Source organism: Poecilia reticulata, chromosome 9, assembly GCF_904066995.2.
Source record: "Poecilia reticulata chromosome 9, P_reticulata-male-v2, whole genome shotgun sequence".
In the NCBI taxonomy this organism is placed as follows: domain Eukaryota; kingdom Metazoa; phylum Chordata; class Actinopteri; order Cyprinodontiformes; family Poeciliidae; genus Poecilia; species Poecilia reticulata.
In genome coordinates, this window is record NC_088838.1 from 35,178,625 (window position 1) to 35,198,792 (window position 20,168).

At 50.7% G+C, this 20,168-nt stretch overlaps 1 protein-coding gene across 2 annotated transcripts; it reads left to right on the forward strand.

Annotated features, from left to right (window-relative positions):
- The first annotated feature begins 4,027 nt into the window (after positions 1-4,027).
- Positions 4,028-19,095, forward strand: LOC103470759 (zinc finger MIZ domain-containing protein 2-like). 2 transcript variants are annotated; one of them, XM_008419410.3, is made up of 21 exons: positions 4,028-4,424; positions 10,683-10,771; positions 10,867-10,981; positions 11,111-11,307; positions 11,393-11,552; positions 11,943-12,149; positions 12,318-12,459; positions 12,537-12,646; positions 12,715-12,807; positions 15,731-15,914; positions 16,019-16,160; positions 16,229-16,307; positions 16,378-16,509; positions 17,071-17,176; positions 17,246-17,403; positions 17,484-17,551; positions 17,637-17,705; positions 17,823-18,106; positions 18,174-18,451; positions 18,525-18,692; positions 18,863-19,095. In XM_008419410.3, the coding sequence occupies exons 2-21, from the start codon at positions 10,722-10,724 to the stop codon at positions 18,965-18,967; spliced, it is 2,847 nt and encodes a 948-aa protein (XP_008417632.1). In that variant the 5' UTR covers positions 4,028-4,424; positions 10,683-10,721; the 3' UTR covers positions 18,968-19,095. The 2 variants fall into 2 exon arrangements, with proteins under 2 accessions (XP_008417632.1, XP_008417633.1); XM_008419411.3 differs by having other exon boundaries at positions 12,718-12,807.
- The last annotated feature ends 1,073 nt before the right edge of the window (positions 19,096-20,168 follow it).

Below are 20,168 nucleotides of genomic sequence, written 5' to 3' on the forward strand. Positions count from 1 at the left end.
ATTTCAGCAGTGAGGCAGTTACACTATAAAAACATAACCAGTTATGTTACCACTTATTTAAACAGCTGACTTTTAAAGGGTTTTGCAGTTTTCTGGAAGTTTGTTCCTGAACATCCAGATGTTAACTGAGCGTCTCCTCCAGAGCTGTGGAGGATTTGTGAACATCACAGACCGACAGCAGAACCCAGAACCGATTCAGACGGTGGAGAAAAACACGGAGCTTCATTAACCTTTGACCTTTCTACATGCCGTCATGGATGAAGCCAGAAACTACAAGAAGCATAAAAAGCTACAGGCTGATCAGTCAGCAGCGATGACTGGACAGACTTCAGACAACACGATTGTAGCAAATTATTTTCTGATATATTGTCTTAATCTGGGAATATATGATCAATATGACTGCAGGATTGTTCTGTAGGAAACCCGGCGGTGGAAAAAGCTGTTCCGGAAACGGCGTCCGGGAGTCTGACGCTCAAGTCTCTGGACGTTTCAAAGTTTCGTGGAGGGACGGCGTGTTGGTGAGGCGTCGGCCGCGGATCGGACTCTCTAGAGAAAGAAACTGGAAATGATTGAACGGATATTTGGGAAGAATTCAGAGAAATTCACCGTCATTGTTTTGACTGGAGGAGCCATCCTGAAGATTAAAGACCTCAGAGGAAACTGCAGGACGTCTGATAACGACGGCAGAGAACCGAACACAAGAGCCGCCATCAAAGATCTACACCAACCAGATGCTGCAAAAAGCTGCAGCTGCTCGTTGCCTAAGTATTACATGTCCATCCGCTAGGGGGCGCCGTTCTGCCAGGAGCTCCTCAAAGCAGAACTGGTCTGGGCCAGATGTGGCCCCCAGCTGGTACTGACATCTGGCCCACATGGTGCAATGAATGACGGCCCCCTGGTCCAGTGCTGGTTTGCCAGATGTGGCCCATGTGCAGCCAGAACCGGGCCAGATGTGGACCGGTTGAGGACACCAGCGGGCCCATTAACTGCTTCATCTGCGTTTGCTTGAGTTCCTGGCAACAGCGAATCAGCTGGTCTTCACGTCCAGGCAGATGTTCAGATACAGAGACGCACCAGGATGTTTGTGTGAGTAACGACGCGTCGTTTGATGGACGGACGCGTCGTTTGATGGACGTGTTGTTTGATGGACACGTCGTTTGTTGGACGCGTCGTTTGATGGACGCATCGTTTGATGGACGCGTCGTTTGATGGACGCGTCATTTGATGGACGCGTCGTTTGATGAAGCAAAGGAAAATGAAATGAGAAGCTGGAAACAGAACCAAGTGTTTGAAGAAATTGAGGACAGAAGTGTCTCCACTCGTTGGTGTGAACTCAGGGACTGAACATGAGGCAGGTTGGAGATCCAACCTGCCTCAGAGTCGCTGAGGCTCCTGGTGGCAGTTATATGTCAAAGTCCATGGGAACTTCACTCAGTGGACATTAAATCTCCCTTTACAAGGAATGGAGCCGTCATTTTCATCAAACCTGCCCCAACAGCACAGGCTTTGGAAATGTGTGTCTGGTTCAGCTGATGCTTCGCTGTGTTGGGGCAACAGGGTAAAAAGCATCATGACTGCAGGCGTCACGTCTCAGGCTGACCTGCAGTTTCCTATTGGCTGGATGAGGCCAACAGTGCGGCTGTCATTTCATATGGGCTGCATCACACAGTCCGTCACCTGAGGTCAAAGTTTAATGTCGGTCGTGAAGCACACATAGTTTTTCCTATGTGGATCTTGTTCCTGAAGGTAGGAAGGTTGAAATGCACCAAGAGTCCAACATTCAGCTCCTGCAGCAGGAGCTTCACTTCTGACCGAATGGAGACGGAGCAGCTCAGGTCGCAGATGGAGCAGCTGCAGTGTGTGGCAGGACAGCAGGCCTGGTGTCATGTCTGATGCTAGTGATTTAGCATCTCGTCTCAAACAGGCTACAGTCCAGACCATCCATGAAGCAAACAAATTAAATTTTCAACATCTTGGAGATGTTGCTTAGTGACCGTAAGTTGGTTACGGTCACTCATGCCGTAACCATGAGTGACGGCATGAGTCTGGACCCCACAGATGTTCTGGGTCTGGTTCTGCTCTGCATCCCCAGAACCAGAACCAGACGAGGAGAAGCAGCACTCAGTTTCTATGCACCACAGATTTGGAACAAACTTCCAGAAAACTGTAAAACAGCTGAAACACTGAGAGCCTTTAAATCTCAACTTAAACCCACCTGTTTATAGTTGCTTATGGCTAAATTAGGGTTAGAGTGGGTTTTGATGTCTTCCATGTTTTTATGTCTTTAACGTTTTTAATTTCTTCTTCTTTCTTTTCGACGTTTTAATGATGTAATGTTTTTTGTTTTTTTGTTTTTATTTATTTAAATCTCTCTCTTTCTCACTGTTTATATTTTTATTTTAATTATGTAAAGCACTTTGAAATGCCTTGCTGCTGAAATGTGCTATACAAATAAAATTTGATTGATTGATTGATTGATTGATTGATTGATTACGGCCGTAACCAACTTAAAGATGGTTACGGTCACTCATGCATGTTTTGTGAATCTTTCAGATGGGGTCACTCTGCGCTGGTTGTTGGATGGGGGGCAGTGGGCGGCTCTGGCCCACTTCACAGCAGCCAGTCGAGGTCAGAAACACTCTGGCAGTGAAGCCGTGTCTCAGGGGGTTGATGCCGTTTTTCTTTCCACTCTTTTCTAACTCGGTGCTGGCAGCATCAGTTCTACCTGCGCTGATCATTTCTGTCTTGCTGATGCTCTTCAGTCTGTTGCAGAGAAAAGTTGCACCTTACAGAGCGGATTCAAACTCAGACAGTTGATCAGGTGCTGAGCAGCTGGGAGCCTCACTGCTGGATGTCTGGGTTGCTCAGTGATTCATCCACATGTTTCACAGTGAAGCTGTTCTCACTAAACCCTTAACGGTTTTATCAGGAGTCTCATCAGACGTTGGAGGTGATTCAGATTCAAATGTTACGTCATCATCACTGAATGTTAAAGCAGCTTATTGTGTTTTGGTTCATTTATCTCTTTATCTTTTTGTAAACGTTGTTGAACTTGTTTGGTTAAAAATGATTAAAGGCAGTGGAAACAAGCTGTTTGAAAATGTGTGTTTTTATCTTATTAATTTCATCCTAACCAGAAAAGCATCATCACCATCCTGTCAGCAAACAGCTGAAACTTTCAGGACCTAAAATAATTTCAACAGAAATCAGAACTTTTGTCTCATTAAAATGTCACTTTGTTGGTTTATTAATGAGGAAATGTGAAGAAAATAATAATTTACAATGAAATTATTCTGAGTTTCCATAATCTCTGATCCGTGGTGAAAAAATGAGGCCATCTAGTGGCCAAGGCAGGAAACAGCAGCACGAACAGAAACGATCCGGCAGAACCGGAACCCGCTTCGTTCCTCCGGGTTCCGGTTCTGCTTATTGCGTCCTGACATAAATCCATTCTCCGAGATCTCTGACGTCATATCCCAGGGTCTGAATGAGCAGAACTGATGACGTGTCCGGTTATTCCAAAATGACCATTTAATGCTTGAATTTGATCATCTGTGATCAGATCAGAGTAACACGTCATTCTGATCAAATACAATCTATAAATCATGCTGATCATTTAAACTCCACATGTGGGAATGTTTTCAGAGTCCTGCTTGAATTTTATTCAAAAAGCACAACTTTTTGAATAAAATTAATAAGTGCTAGATTCTTTCCTTTTTGTATTGCGTCACAGACAACAAATGTCCTGTCAACCAGTTTAGTGAGTTAGTGACTCTGCTCCATTTACATACTGGCGCGGCAGGCGGAGCGCCTGGTGGGCGGGGTTTGGACGCCGCTCTAATTCCCTGTTTCAACTCCAAGATGAATCATGTTGTAAACTGACTGAACCTGCTGAAAAACATCCGGTTAGCAGCAGGTTACAGGAGGCGGGTCACTGCTCTGATTCACCGTCCTCATGTTAAACCGGAGGAACTCCGCCCCTGTGGCTTTAACCGGATCCTTCTCCGGCGGACTGCTAGGGAGCGAACCCCCACACACACCGTGAGCAGTGAAGCAGAGAAGGAAACGCTAGCCGCTGCTAACCTGCTCTGTGGTTAACCCTCGTTGTTCCGGTTCGTTTCTCTGGATTTCTGTGTGAAACTCAGCCAGAGCTCCAGCGGATTGCGGTTCCTTCCGAGGCCGGATTATCAGCCGCAGAAACCGGCTACAAGCAGTGTGAACCGGCCGGAGCTGAATCTCTCGATCCCGGATCTTTACTGGATTTATTCTCTGAACATTTTGGGATCTTTCAGGGCGCCCCGCGTCTTCAGTCGGTGCGACCGTGAAGGCTCATCGGGCTCTCGGTTCTTGATGCCTCGGAGGCCCCGAAGAACTCAGACTGCGGAGCCCCGGAGCAGGGCTCGGACACCGGGGAATTAAAGGAGGTATGTCCGCTGTGTGACCGGAGTTCTGCCGGCTCCTGGGTGTGTGTGATCGGAGTGTGTGAGGTGTGTGTCCGGTGGACCCGGGAGGTCTGCTCGATGGAGGCTAACTGGGAGACCCTCAGCTGAAGGTTTCATGCTGGAGAATCGGCTGCTGCTAACCTGTTAGCATTCCATTGTCACCGCTAGCTGGGCTGCCATGCTAACTGTAAAAATACAATAATTGTATGTAGAATATGTCAGGTTGAACGTATAAACAGGTGTTATTGTGGATATTTAAACCACATAATTTTATGTAGCATTTATCGGTCGTGAACTTCCGGTTGTTGTTGTTTTTCTGTTAGCATGCTAATGCTAATGTTAGCATGCTAGTCCTAGCTTCCATCAAAATGTCTCCGGTGGCCGTCATTGTTCCTGGGGGAGCCGGAGGCAGAGGGGCGGCTCACGGAGGAGACACGGCCCGCTTTGGACACTTTCCTGTTTTCATTATTAATTAAACGGTTGTTATTAATAACATTAATGTGTCACGATCGCGCTGGCAGTGGGGTTGGTAGTTTAAAACCCGTCCAGGGAGCAGAGCAGTAATGAAATGAATTCAGCTTTTATTCTCCGTCATTACGCGCGTGGTTTCACACTCAGATACACCCACGGCTGCTGTCTGACCTCTGACCTTTACAGTGAAACATGCTGACTGATTCCTGGTGAGGCAGCCCAGGTTACCCAGCAGGAAACTAGTTAACAACCTTAGCTGGTCAGGGTAACCAGCTATGGACCACTAACCCGTAACCATGGGAACCAGTTAAGGACCACTAACCCGTAACCATGGGAACCAGCTAAGGACCACTAACCCGTAACCATGGGAACCAGCTAAGGACCACTAACCCGTAACCATGGGAACCAGCTAAGGACCACTAACCCGTAACCATGGGAACCAGCTAAGGACCACTAACCCGTAACCATGGGAACCAGCTATGGACCACTAACCCGTAACCATGGGAACCAGCTAAGGACCACTAACCGGTAACCATGGAAACCAGCTATGGACCCTTAGCTATGGTTAGATATTCCTGCAGTTCAGCTTTTGCCAGCGTTGCTATGGAAACATTCCTATGCTGGTTCTGGTCAGAGTGGATGGTGTCGCAATCCGGTTCTGTTGGACCTGCTGATGGCCTGGTTCTGGTTCTGATGAGGCTTCAGTGTCTTCCTGGTTTTACTGCAACAAAGTTAGTCTTAAACCGTCTATTTTACTGCAGCAGGACCTAGTTTTAAATTGTTTGTTTGTTTGTTTGTTTGTTTGTAAAGTGTCAGTTTTTTATTGTTGTGTTTTAATGTCCAGCACTTTGCATCAGCCGGTTGTTTTAAAGTGATGTACAGATAAAGTTGGTCTGGATTGAATATTCATCTGAAATGTTCTGGTTCTGACGAGAAGAACCTTGAGAAGCCGGGAGCGGTTCTGGTCTGTCTGAGCGGTTCTGGTCTGTCTGAGCGGTTCTGGTCTGTCGGAGCGGTTCTGGTCTGTCTGAGCGGTTCTGGTCTGTCTGAGCGGTTCTGATCTGTCTGAGCGGTTCTGATCTGTCGGAGCGGTTCTGGTCTGTCTGAGCGGTTCTGGTCTGTCTGAGCGGTTCTGGTCTGTCTGAGCGGTTCTGGTCTGTCGGAGCGGTTCTGGTCTGTCTGAGCGGTTCTGGTCTGTCTGAGCGGTTCTGGTCTGTCTGAGCGGTTCTGGTCTGTCGGAGCGGTTCTGGTCTGTCTGAGCGGTTCTGGTCTGTCTGAGCGGTTCTGGTCTGTCTGAGCGGTTCTGGTCAGTCGGAGCGGTTCTGGTCTGTCTGAGCGGTTCTGGTCAGTCGGAGCGGTTCTGGTCTGTCTGAGCGGTTCTGGTCTGTCGGAGCGGTTCTGGTCTGTCTGAGCGGTTCTGGTCTGTCTGAGCGGTTCTGATCTGTCTGAGCGGTTCTGATCTGTCGGAGCGGTTCTGGTCTGTCTGAGCGGTTCTGGTCTGTCTGAGCGGTTCTGGTCTGTCGGAGCGGTTCTGGTCTGTCTGAGCGGTTCTGGTCAGTCGGAGCGGTTCTGGTCTGTCTGAGCGGTTCTGGTCAGTCGGAGCGGTTCTGGTCAGTCGGAGCGGTTCTGGTCAGTCGGAGCGGTTCTGGTCTGTCTGAGCGGTTCTGGTCTGTCTGAGCGGTTCTGGTCTGTCTGAGCGGTTCTGGTCAGTCGGAGCGGTTCTGGTCTGTCTGAGCGGTTCTGGTCTGTCGGAGCGGTTCTGGTCTGTCTGAGCGGTTCTGGTCAGTCGGAGCGGTTCTGGTCTGTCTGAGCGGTTCTGGTCTGTCTGAGCGGTTCTGGTCAGTCGGAGCGGTTCTGGTCTGTCTGAGCGGTTCTGATCTGTCGGAGCGGTTCTGATCTGTCTGAGCGGTTCTGGTCTGTCTGAGCGGTTCTGGTCTGTCGGAGCGGTTCTGGTCAGTCTGAGCGGTTCTGGTCAGTCGGAGCGGTTCTGGTCTGTCTGAGCGGTTCTGGTCAGTCGGAGCGGTTCTGGTCTGTCTGAGCGGTTCTGGTCAGTCGGAGCGGTTCTGGTCTGTCTGAGCGGTTCTGGTCAGTCGGAGCGGTTCTGGTCTGTCTGAGCGGTTCTGGTCTGTCTGAGCGGTTCTGATCTGTCGGAGCGGTTCTGATCTGTCTGAGCGGTTCTGGTCTGTCGGAGCGGTTCTGGTCTGTCGGAGCGGTTCTGGTCAGGCTGGGTGTGAAGTACAGCTGGACCGGGTCACAGGGTTGGTTTGTTTTAGAACCAGGAAGACTCTTGGTTTTATTTCCTGCTTCTCAGAGCTACTTCCTGTTTCCTGCTTCCTGCTTCCTGTTTCCTGCTTCCTGTTTCCTGCGGTTCCACCCAGCAGAACTTTGATCTGTTGAGCTGCTGGACCTGTTTGGCGGTGAAACTGGAAGCAGGTCGGGTTCCGGTCCGGTCCGGTCGGGTGACTCGGGTGAGTCAGCTGCAGGTGTGATCGGGCGGCGCCGGTTCTGCTGTTGGACTGGTTTTAACGTCGCTGTTCTGGTCAGAACCTCCCTGAGGGACAGAAAGGTGATTGGACTGGACCGATGGGAGAACCAATCAAATGCCTGCAGACAGAGACCATCAAAGCTCCTGTGATTGAGGAGGTCTCACTCCTCCCACTGGTTCTGATCCGACTCCACCTGAAAACATCCTGCAGGGCGGCTTCCAGCTGGATCAGGAACTTCCTGGAGGCGGAGCCTCCGTTGTTTACTTCCTGTCCTCAGCCTGCAGGTGAACAGGCTCACCTGGAGATCAGGTGACCTTCCAGGAACAAGGAAGAAATCGACCAAAACAGCTGATAGTTTCTCCAGATTGAGTTGATGCTACCAGCTAGCTTAGCTAGCGCTGACAGGTTGAGCATCTAAAGCTTTTCCTCTGCCTACATCTCCCAGAATGCTGTGCGGTTCTGGATCAGAGTTCAGTGAAATATTCCATTAGACGTATTGATTGATATTAATCGTATTGATATATATATATTGTTATTGATTTATTGGTCAGCCCCACTTCCTGTTTTGTTTCTGTCATTTGATCTTAAATCAAAGAAGTTTGTTGAACTGACAGTAAAACTCTTTCCTGCTTTAGACAGAACTGAAACTTAGATTTAATAATTTAACGTCATATAAAGTCCTAACAGCAGATTAGTGTGAATGTACCTTTATAAAGTTCATAACGGAACAACAGATTAATAATAATAATGTCTGGCTGTTGATAATGAAACATTTATTACTTTATTTATTAGGCCAATAATTTTACACAGTTTGTGATTTTAATATTTTATGAGGTTCTCAGTTTATGAGCCAAAATGATTCCTAAAAATGTAACTTCATTTATTTACTCTACTAGATTATCATTAATGGTTGTTATAATAGAATAATATACTTTACCAAAAATCATGAATTTTATTTAATTACAGTTTATAGATTATTTGGTAAAACTTTATTTGAAGGGGGTGAATAAGACTGTAATGACACTGTAATAAACATGTCATTAACATGAATAAGCCTTCATGAATATTTATGATTGTTGTCATAAAGCTTCAATCGGTAAATTATGACACTTTTATTACAAAGTTGACTTTATTCAAAATGTCTTTATGACAACTTGACATTAACCAATAAATCATTACTGATTAAACTTTACCTTTAATAACATAAAGTTACCTAATTTTTAAAGTGTAATCAGTAATACTTTTATTACAAATTTACATCAGTTATGATTTATTGGTTAATGTCAAGTTGTCATAAAGACATTTTGAATAATGTCTTAATAACTTTGTAATAAAAGTGTCATAATTTACCGAAGGACACTTTATGACAACAGTCATAAATATTCATGAAGGATTATTCATGTTAATAACAGGTGTTATGACATGTTTATGACATGTTTATTACAGTGTCATGAGTCTTATTCCCCCCTTCAAATAAAGTGTTACCTTTATTTTATAGTAGATTATTTAATTTTATAAGTTCAGGTTCTTCAACCCCTTTACTCTAACCCCCTAAATCACCAAAATGGCTGAAAAGAAAAACCCAAATGAAATGAATTGAACAATTTGGAGTACAAACAAAACCTTGATCTCTTCATGAAGAAGACAAGATAAATTTTCCATTTTTGCTGCCAAAAATACTGTAAGTAGTTTGTAGCTATTATGTTTGTAACGCACAAAAAATGATTTTGCTTATTTCTTGTAAATACACGTCGAGTTTTGAATGCATGGACTGGAAAACACAATAAATCTGTAGAATAAATTATTCTGCTCATGGATTTCAAGATTGATCGAAATGGCACAAAAAGAAATGTCATATATTTCTTTATGAGGATGTACAGGTGTTGTCCAAGTGGCCATGTGGACAACACCTGATGACCTCAGTCATCAGTGAGGCTCTAATGAAAGATGATGACCACAGGAATCCTCTGGTCAGGTCATTTTATTTATACAGCACATTTTCAGCAACGAGGCAGTTCAAAGTGCTTTACATGATTTAAAAGGAAATGCAAACAAAATAACAAACCTAAGAAAAGAGTAAAGGACACATTAGAGATTCAGACAGAACAAAGACACGAGTGAAGGCGGTGACATCACAGGGCCATGAAGCCACGTCTGATGAAGGTGTTGCTATCCAGGAACGTCCTTGGGACCCTCAGCTCCATGGAAACAGCAGGGGGTGAGGAGGGAAGAGCGTCATGTTTACATGTCTTCAAGGAGATTAGAGATATGCAGCCCTTCCAAGGCCACACGGGGGAAGCCGATTCAGAGACAGAATGTCTGACGTCGGGAAGATTATGAATTTCAATCTTCCCTGAAGTCTCTCCGATGCATCTCAGTTCCCAGTTATCCAAATTAGTTTGATGGTTCCACTGAACCAAAACTAGCAGCTTCTCCAAGATCGATTCCATCCGGTTGAGTTTTAGATTCCTCAGCTGGGCAGCGAGTCTCAGCAAGACTCACATCCAACTCGACTCTGTCCACCAACAGTCTGAGTGTTCGCCAGTTCAACCAAATCCGTCCCCAATCCGTCCGCCTCCGTCCACCTCTGTCCCCAATCCGTCCCCAATCCGTCCGCCTCCGTCCACCTCTGTCCCCAATCCGTCCCCAATCCGTCCGCCTCCGTCCACCTCTGTCCCCAATCCGTCCCCAATCCGTCCGCCTCCGTCCACCTCTGTCCCCAATCCGTCCGCCTCCGTCCACCTCTGTCCCCAATCCGTCCGCCTCCGTCCACTCTAACGCTAGTCGGTGGCTTTAGGTTTAGTTTCCGAGTTGACCAGTCAGAAATATTCCAGGAAGAATACAGGCATGTCAAAACGAGCTAAAGTCGCTCCCTGGACATTATAGGCTTGGAAAAAGCCATTTCATAACATCATTGGTCGAATGCGATGTCAATCAAAAGTGGGGGCGGGGCTCCAGGCTGCCCAATAAACGCGTCATAATGGACACCGGCAGAGTTTAAATATCCTCCCAGAAAAGAAAAAAGGAAAAACGTCACGCAGGCATTCCGGTTAAGGCTTATTGATCTGTGATCAGGATGATTTGTGACATTTTAACTTAAATTTACAGTAAAATGTTTAGTTCTGAGCCCTGAGGGACTCCACAGGTAAATATCAGCAGGTTGAACAGACAGTTTCCAGTTTCCTGTTTTTATCGTAGCAGAAACTGGTTCTGGTTGTTGCTGAGCGGGACCCAGGTGGCTGATGGGAAACGTAGTTTGACACGGCCTGTCTCTGTGCGCCAGGGTTCTGTTTGCTGGATCGGGCCGCCGGTTCCGTCTGCCATGAACCCGCTGAACCAGATGAAGAGCGGCCTGGGCGCCAACCCTCACAGGTAGGTCCGGTTCTGGTTCTGGTTCTGGTCGGAGCCCAGACCCGGTCTAACGTGTCCCGTTCTGGTTGCCATGACAACGCTCTCCGTCTCCACAGTGACGGGTCGTACACCTACGACCCAGCCAGCTGGCAGCAGCCCCCCAACCAGCCCACCGGGTCCCTGTCGGTGGTCACCACCGTGTGGGGCGTCCCCAACCCGCCCACCAGCCAGGTATGACATCACCAGGCGTCTGTGACATCACCAGCAGGCGTCTGTGACATCACCAGCAGGCGTCTGTGACATCACCAGCAGGCGTCTGTGACATCACCAGCCTGGTCTGATCTGTGTTTGTGTCCCCAGGGCCTGGGCGGAGGCGGGATGGGCCCCGGGGCCAGCGCGGCCGGGGGCCCCATGATGCAGGGCTCCGGGGGCCCCGGTATGTCGGGGGGCCCCGGGGCCTACCTGGGCCAGCCGGGCTACGGGGAGCCGGGGAAGGGCTACCTGTACGGCCGGACCGGCGGGGGGTACGGCGGGGCCCCGGGGGGCTACTCGGGCAGGTGGGGCCCTCATTGATCGATTGATTAATTGATTTTTGGTTCCAGATCAGCAGTAACCCCCCCGCTGCGGTTCTGTCGTCCCCAGCTACCCCCAAACCCCCGGAGGGTCCAGAGGCTCCGAGTTCACCCAGGCTGCTGCCGCCGCCGCCGTGGCCGCCGCCGCCGCTGCCACGGCAACCGCCACCGCCACGGCAACCGTAGCCGCCATCCAGGAGAAACAGAACCAGGAGATGAACTACGGACAGGTGAGCGGGCCGAGGCGCCCCTTCTGGACGCTTCGGGTCACCAGAACCAAAGTTTTCATTAACTGGAATAAATAAAAACTGTAACTGACTGGAACTTTAATGTCTATAAAACTAAAACACACTGGAAGACAGATATGACACGCTGAAGCTGATGTTTACGTCAGCCGCCGGCTGCTTACGGCTCCTCCTGGTGCTTGCGCTAGGCCGCAAAATGGCGACAGCAGAACTCCTTAGAATGTGCAGACAGCTGCCTGTTCAACGCCAATGTGAACATCTGATCAGTCCCATCAACGTAAAATGATCAAGAAGAACCAAAGAATCAAACCCTGAACAGAACCAGAGCTGGTTCTGCTGGTTCTGCGTGTTGAACCCGTTTCCTGTCCGTCTCAGATGGCGGCCCCCGGCTACAGCAGCCAGTTCATGGGCCTGTCGGGCCCCCGCGGCCCCGGCCCCACCAGGGGCCCGCCCTCCATGGGCTCCATGTACGGCCCTGGGGCGGGCCAGCAGAGGGTTCCCCAGCACCCAAACTACGGCGCCGGCCCCCAGCAGGGACACATGCGGCCCCCGCAGGGCCTGAAGCGGCCCTACAGCGCCGAGGTGAGACTGCATGACGAGCCGCCAGGTGGCCGGTTCTGTTGGCTAACTGACCCGGTTCTGTTGGTTCTGTTTCTAACTGACCCGGTTCTGTTTCTAACTGACCCGGTTCTGTTGGTTCTGTTTCTAACTGACCCGGTTCTGTTTCTAACTGACCCGGTTCTGTTCCAGTCGTTCCCAGGAATGTCCCAGCAGTACGGCGTTCCCCCCGGGGTCAGCGTGATGAGCGGCCCTGGAGCAGCCGGGGCCTCTGGTGGAGCCGGACCCGCGGGGCCCGGTCCGTACTCTGGACCCAACATGCAGTACCACCCAGGTATCGATCATTCAGAACCGTTTTCAGTCGATTTGGACCGAAATGCTGAAGTTAAACCGGCTGGTCTTCCTCCTCAGGGCCCGGCGGTCCAGGCTCCGCCCCCCAGTGCTCTGGCTCCGCCCCCTCCTATAAGATGCCCCTCCCACAGTACCCGCCCTCGGGAGGCCCGAACTCCCAGTTCTACAAGGTGAGCTCCGGGTGTGATCCTCAGAACCGCTGGACCGGACCACATGGCTAATACTGGGTTCTGTTCAGCAGGACCAGTTCAACGGCCCGACTGGGAACCTGAACGCTCTGCCAGCAGGGGGCGCCGCAGGCGGCTACAACGCCTTCAACCAGCAGGCAGGGGTGAGACGCTTCACACTGACCCAAACCGTTCTGGTTCTGGTTCTGGTTCTGGACGTTTTCAGTAAAGCAGCTATAATGTCTAATTGGTTTAATCGATCTGAAGGATGGGTCCGGTGAATCCTTCACGGCCCACCATATCCCATGATTCATTGCGGGTCCAGAGCGAAGAGCGACCGATTAGCTACGATGCACTTTAACTGACCCAGCGTGGTTTGGTACAACGCTTTCCCCAAAGCGGCTCCGACGTTTCCGGACCCGCTGCGTTCACAGCCTCTTCTTGTAGAACATTTTAGAATCAGAAATCAGTAATGCATGAGTGAAAAACGAACTCCGGCTCCGTTGTTTTCCTGCTCCGCTCTCTGCTTCACGCCGTCACGGTTGCTAGGCAACATGAGCTACGCCGAGGTGGGGGCGGGGACAGTGGGTGAAGGCTCACCTGTCCGAATCTTTTCCCTGCGGGTCGGCGTTCCTTCGCGGCCTGTGAAAGACCCGTCCTTCCTCCACCCTGAATTCAGACACAGCTCATGTTTTAAAAACATTAAAAGTCGACAGGAAATATGAAAATATGTGTGATGGGAAGACATTATTGATAAGAGACACAATAAAATACATTTTATACATTTCAGTTAAATCCTAATTATTTAGTCAGCCAGTTGATCTTCAAACAGTTTGATTTATATCTCCAGTAACTCCCACCTGCAGGGGGCAGCACTCCTGACGGTCTGATCGATGTGGAGAGAAGCAAAAACGACATTTACCTCTTTGAATGAGCGCAGAGCAAATTATCCCGCTAATATTTCTGCTTGAGACTGGTTTCCATAGCAACAGATTTGATCCGGGTTGAGACAGAACCGTAGAGCCGGTCTGGACGAACTGATCCGGTCACGATGAACTGATCCGGTCTAAATGAACTGATCCGGTCTAAATGAACTGATCCGGTCTAAATGAACTGATCCGGTCTAGATGAACTGATCTGGTCTAAATGAACTGATCCGGTCTAAATGAACTGATCCGGTCTAGATGAACTGATCTGGTCTAAATGAACTGATCCGGTCTAAATGAACTGATCCGGTCTAAATGAACTGATCCGGTCTAGATGAACTGATCTGGTCTAAATGAACTGATCCGGTCTAAATGAACTGATCCGGTCTAGATGAACTGATCTGGTCTAAATGAACTGATCCGGTCTAGACGAACTGATCTGGTCAAGATGAACTGATCCGGTCTAAATGAACTGATCCGGTCTAGATGAACTGATCTGGTCTAAATGAACTGATCCGGTCTAAATGAACTGATCCGGTCTAGACGAACTGATCCGGTCTAGACGAACTGATCTGGTCAAGATGAACTGATCCGGTCTAAATGAACTGATCCGTCCTAGATGAACTGATCTGGTCTAAATGAACTGATCCGTTCTAGATGAACTGATCTGGTCTAAATGAACTGATCTGGTCTAGACGAACTGATCTGGTCAAGATGAACTGATCCGGTCTAAATGAACTGATCTGGTCAAGATGAACTGATCCGGTCAAGATGAACTGATCCGGTCAAGATGAACTGATCTGGTCTAAATGAACTGATCCGGTCTAGACGAACTGATCTGGTCAAGATGAACTGATCCGGTCTAAATGAACTGATCCGGTCAAGATGAACTGATCCGGTCTAGATGAACTGATCCGGTCTGGACGAACTGATCCGGTCTAAATGAACTGATCCGGTCTGGATGAACTGATCCGGTCTAAATGAACTGATCCGGTCTGGATGAACTGATCCGGTCAAGATGAACTGATCTGGTCAAGATGAACTGATCTGGTCTAAATGAACCGATCCGGTCTAAATGAACTGATCCGGTCTAAATGAACTGATCTGGTCTAAATGAACCGATCCGGTCTAAATGAACTGATCTGGTCTAAATGAACTGATCTGGTCTAAATGAACTGATTTGGTCTGGATGAACTGATCTGGTCTAAATGAACTGATCCGGTCTAAATGAACTGATCCGGTCTAAATGAACTGATCTGGTCTATATGAACCGATCCGGTCTAAATGAACTGATCTGGTCTAAATGAACTAATCTGGTCTAAATGAACTGATCTGGTCAAGATGAACCGATCCGGTCTAAATGAACCGATCCGGTCTAAATGAACTGATCCGGTCTAAATGAACCGATCCGGTCTAAATGAACTGATCCGGTCTAAATGAACTGATCCGGTCAAGATGAACTGATCTGGTCTAAATGAACTGATCCGGTCAAGATGAACTGATCCGGTCTAGATGAACTGATCCGGTCAAGATGAACTGATCCGGTCTGGACGAACTGATCCGGTCTAAATGAACTGATCCGGTCTGGACGAACTGATCCGGTCTAAATGAACTGATCCGGTCTGGATGAACTGATCCGGTCTGGATGAACTGATCCGGTCAAGATGAACTGATCTGGTCAAGATGAACTGATCTGGTCTAAATGAACCGATCCGGTCTAAATGAACTGATCCGGTCTAAATGAACTGATCTGGTCTAAATGAACCGATCCGGTCTAAATGAACTGATCTGGTCTAAATGAACTGATCTGGTCTAAATGAACTGATTTGGTCTGGATGAACTGATCTGGTCTAAATGAACTGATCCGGTCTAAATGAACTGATCTGGTCTAAATGAACTGATTTGGTCTGGATGAACTGATCTGGTCTAAATGAACTGATCCGGTCTAAATGAACTGATCTGGTCTAAATGAACTGATCTGGTCAAGATGAACTGATCCGGTCTAAATGAACCGATCCGGTCTAAATGAACCGATCCGGTCTAAATGAACCGATCTGGTCTAAATGAACTGATCTGGTCTAAATGAACCGATCCGGTCTAAATGAACTGATCTGGTCTAAATGAACTGATCCGGTCTAAATGAACTATTCTTTCTTCCCAGCCGGGTCGAGGGTTACCCGGTTACCCGTCCTCTCCCGTTCCCGGAAACCCGACGCCGCCCATCACCCCCAGCAGCTCCATGGCTCCGCCCTACATGTCGCCCGGCAACACCGACGTGAAGCCGATGGCGTCTTCCTACCTGCCGGACATCAAGCCCAACATGGCGGCCCTGGCGCCTCCTCCAGGTAGACTCCGAGATCAGCTGATCAGTCATTCAGGACGGTCCTCCAGCCGTCCTGAATGACTGTGATGTCACAGGAAGGGCTCAGATGTGTGACTTCCTGTCTAGGTAACCCTAGCGACGACCTTCGGCTGACCTTCCCGGTGAGGGACGGCGTGGTTCTGGAGCCGTTCCGGCTGGAGCACAACCTGGCCGTCAGCAACCACGTGTTCCAGCTGCGCGAGTCCGTCTACAAGACGCTCATCATGAGGTATTGGTCCGGTTCTGCCCCGGCTCTGACCCGGGTCCGGCCAAATTCTGACCCGGTTCTGTCTCCAGGCCCGACCTGGAGCTGCAGTTCAAGTGCTACCACCACGAGGACCGACAGATGAACACCAACTGGCCCGCCTCCGTCCAGGTCCGACCTCGCTGCTGGTCCTGCCCTCCCTGTGGAGGTCAAAGGTTAACGGTGTGTGTCCGTCTCTCAGGTCAGCGTCAACGCCACGCCGCTCACCATCAAGCGCGGAGACAACAAGACGTCCCACAAGCCGCTCTACCTGAAGCAGGTCTGCCAGCCGGGCCGGAACACCATCCAGATCACCGTCACCGCCTGCTGCTGCGTAAGATCGCCGATCAATAACAGCCGATCAATAACAGCCGATCAATAACAGCCGATCGATAACAGCCGATCAATAACAGCCGATCAATAACAGCCGATCAATAACAGCCGATCGATGGGTGACACGTTAACCCTTTCCAACCCACCAGTCCACAGGAAACGCCTGATTTCACTCTTCATGATGCTACTTCCTGTTAGCACGTTTATTACAAACAAGTTAGAAACGACAGAAACGGGAACAAAATCAATTAGGCAAGAGAGACGAGGGCCTTTTGATATGTGGGCCCCTGTGGCCCCCAGCCTAACGGCCCTCTCTCCCTGTGGCCCCTAATCTAATGGCCCTCTCTCTCTGTGGCCCCCAGTGTAACGGCCCTCTGTCTCTGTGGCCCCCAGCCTAATGGCCCTCTCTCCCTGTGGCCCCTGTGGCCCCCAGCCTAACGGCCCTCTGTCTCTGTGGCCCCCAGTCTAACGGCCCTCTCTCCCTGTGGCCCCTAATCTAACGGCCCTCTCTCCCTGTGGCCCCTGTGGCCCCAGCCTAACGGCCCTCTGTCTCTGTCCCCAGTCCCACCTGTTCGTCCTCCAGCTGGTCCACCGTCCCACCGTCCGCTCCGTCCTGCAGGGCCTGATGAAGAAGCGGCTGCTGCCCGCTGAGCACTGCGTCACCAAGAGTGAGTCCTCCTTCATCGCCGGGAGCCTCTGTGTCCTCCTGACCTCTGACCTCTGACCTGTTCTCTCAGTTAAGAGGAACTTCAGCAGCGGCTCGATTCCCGGGACCCCCGGGTTGAACGGAGAGGACGGCGTGGAGCAGACGGCCATCAAGGTGTCGCTGAAATGTCCCATCACCTTCAGGCGGATCCAGCTGCCCGCCAGGGGCCACGACTGCCGACACATACAGGTGAGTGCGGCAGCCAATCAGAGCTCTGGCTGTGCTGTGATGTCATCGCGTGCCCACCCTGCTGCCGTTTGTCTCCGCAGTGCTTCGACCTGGAGTCGTACCTGCAACTCAACTGTGAGAGAGGAACCTGGAGGTGTCCGGTGTGCAAGTAAGGAGCTCGGTCCATCAGAACCCGTCCAGAGTTCTGCTGACCCGACCCGACCTGACCCGACCTGACCCTGTCTGTGTTTCAGTAAAACGGCTCTGCTGGAGGGACTGGAAGTGGACCAGTACATGCTGGGAATCCTCATCTACGTCCAGAAGTGAGTGACTTCTTCTCCTCCTGTCCTGTCGGCGTCCGGTACCGGGTCCTGTTTGGTTCCGGTGCCTGGTTCGGTACCGGCAGAACCTGACTCTTCCTCTCTGCTCCTCTTCCTCAGCTCCGACTACGAGGAGATCACCATCGACCCGGTCTGCAGCTGGAAGCCGGTTCCGGTGAAACCCGACATCCACGTGAAGGAGGAGTCGGACGGGCCGGTTCTGAAGCGCTGCCGGACCCTCAGCCCGAGTCACATGGTGCTGCCCAGCGTCATGGAGATGATCGCATCACTAGGCCCCGCCCCTTCGTCCTCCATGACGGCGCCTCCTGCCTCCTCTTCCTCGCCGATGCCCTACCCCTCCCTGCCACCAGGAGGCAGCAGCACACCAGACTTCCCGGCAGCAGGTTGGTCACGTGACCCCCTCTGATGCAGGTTCTGACCCGGTTCTGATCCGTGTCTCTCGTCCCTCAGCTCCATCCTTCCCCGCTTCGTCTGCCGCCTTCTCGGACTTTGCCGGGCCCGGTTCTCCCAGCATTCGGACCTTCACCGCCGGGCCCGGTTCTCCCAGCATTCGGACCTTCACCGCCGGGCCCGGTTCCCCCAGCATTCGGACCTTCACCGCCGGGCCCGGTTCCCCCAGCATTCGGACCTTCTCCTCCCCCGGCCCGCCGCCGCTGTCCTACCAGCCGGACCTGTCCAGCGCCCTGCTGACGCCCGACAAGGCGCCGCCTCACCAGCTGGGCCCGCAGGTACCGCTGCTGGTTCTGCTGGTCCATCAGAACCAGTCGGTGTTCTGGTTCTGACTTCCTGTCCCTCCCTCAGGTGCCGGCCCGTTTGGACTCCGTCTCCCATGGTGCCTCTCTCTCCCAGCAGCAGCAACAGGGTCTCCATGGCAACGGTCAGATGATGCAGCGCGGCAACCCTCGTCTCCAAGGCGACGGCTCCTTTGGGCTCGGCGGGTCCACGGATGTTCCAGAACCTTCTCTGGATGTGAGTAGAACCGAGTCGGTCCAAAATGTTCAGAATCGGGGTTTTTAAAACTCTGGACCATGTTTGATTGACCGGGTCGGATCAGAACCAGCTTCAGCTAGCAGTAAATGCAGGGTAGACCAGAACTCTGGTTCTGGTTCTGACCCGCTTCCCAACCCGTTTGTCTGCAGCTGCTTCCGGACCTGACGAACCCGGACGAACTGCTGTCCTACCTCGGACCTCCGGACCTGCCCAACAACAACGACGACCTGCTGAGTCTGTTCGAGAACAACTGAGGAGTCCAGAACCGGACCGGACCGGACCAGAGGAACTGCTCCCTCGCAGACGGAACCGCACAGACTGCAGAACTTTAAATCGTTTGGACCTGGTTCTGTGTGTAACTGAAGTCGTTCTCATTTTACTGGTGTTATCTCCTGGTTCTGGTTCTGACCCGTCGGCCCGGCTGCAGTGCCGTGGACTGGTTCTGGACCTGAGGCTGGTTCTCGTTCTGACCCATTGAGCTACAGAACCAAAATGAGGTCCAGTTCTGGTTCCAGAACCTGGGATCTGGTTTAACTGTTAACTGGTTCCGGTACCGTGGACCCGCTCAGAACCAGCGCCTGCTGGCTGCTCTCAGCCAATCAGAGACTCTTCCAGAACAAGCCCCGCCCTCTGGGAGCTGATTGGCGGGGCGTCTGTGTGTTGCCGGGGCAACAGCTGTGATCCAGTAACAACATTAACATAAAGAGTCATGAGACGAGTTCATAACCTTTGTAATTTAATAAACGCTGGAAAGACGCCAGTCTGCCGAGTGTTTCAGTCTGCAGGTCAAAGGTCACCAAAGGTCTGGGGTTCTGGGAATTATACAGTTTCCCTTTGGGTGCGTGACTGGAGGGGTGTAACCATGGCAACACAGAACAACCAACAGGATCAGCAGGAACAAGGTAACAAGTCCTGGTCTGCTCCGGTCCAAGTCCGGGTCCGGTTCTGGTCCAGGACCGGGTCCGGTCTGGGTCCGGTCTGGTCTGGTTCAGGTCCGGTCCGGTTCTGGTCCAGGTCCGGTCTGGATCCGGTCCAGGTCCGGACCGGTCCGGTTCTAGTCCAGGTCCGGTCTGGATCAGGTCTGGTCTGGATCTGGTCCCGGACCGGTCCGGTTCTAGTCCAGGTCCGGTCTGGATCCGGTCCGGTTCTGGTCCAGGTCCGGTCTGGATCCGGTCCAGGTCCGGACCGGTCCGGTTCTGGTCCAGGTCCGGACCGGTCCGGTCTATTCTGGTTTTCATGGTGTTTCAGTTTAACTCAGAGTTTATAAATTCCCAGATTCTTTTCTAAAGTGGCTCCGGTCAGAGGCGCCTTCAGGTGTGCTGTAACACAGACTGCTGCAGGAGATCCATCAACATGTATTGTTCCTCTGGGATTATTTTTAATTTGAAAGGAAATATTATATGATGTATATAATGTTAGTTACTGCAGTTGGATCATGTTTCAGTTTCCAGTCAG

What these genes read in the sequence shown, in the direction of transcription:
- LOC103470759 (XM_008419410.3), top strand. Translation starts at nt 10,722, where the DNA reads ATGAACCCGCTGAACCAGATGAAGAGCGGCCTGGGCGCCAACCCTCAC. An exon ending in TACAAGACGCTCATCATGAG is followed by an intron (nt 16,161 to 16,228) that starts GTATTGGTCCGG and finishes TTCTGTCTCCAG; the next exon opens with GCCCGACCTGGAGCTGCAGT. An exon ending in TGAGCACTGCGTCACCAAGA is followed by an intron (nt 17,177 to 17,245) that starts GTGAGTCCTCCT and finishes CTGTTCTCTCAG; the next exon opens with TTAAGAGGAACTTCAGCAGC.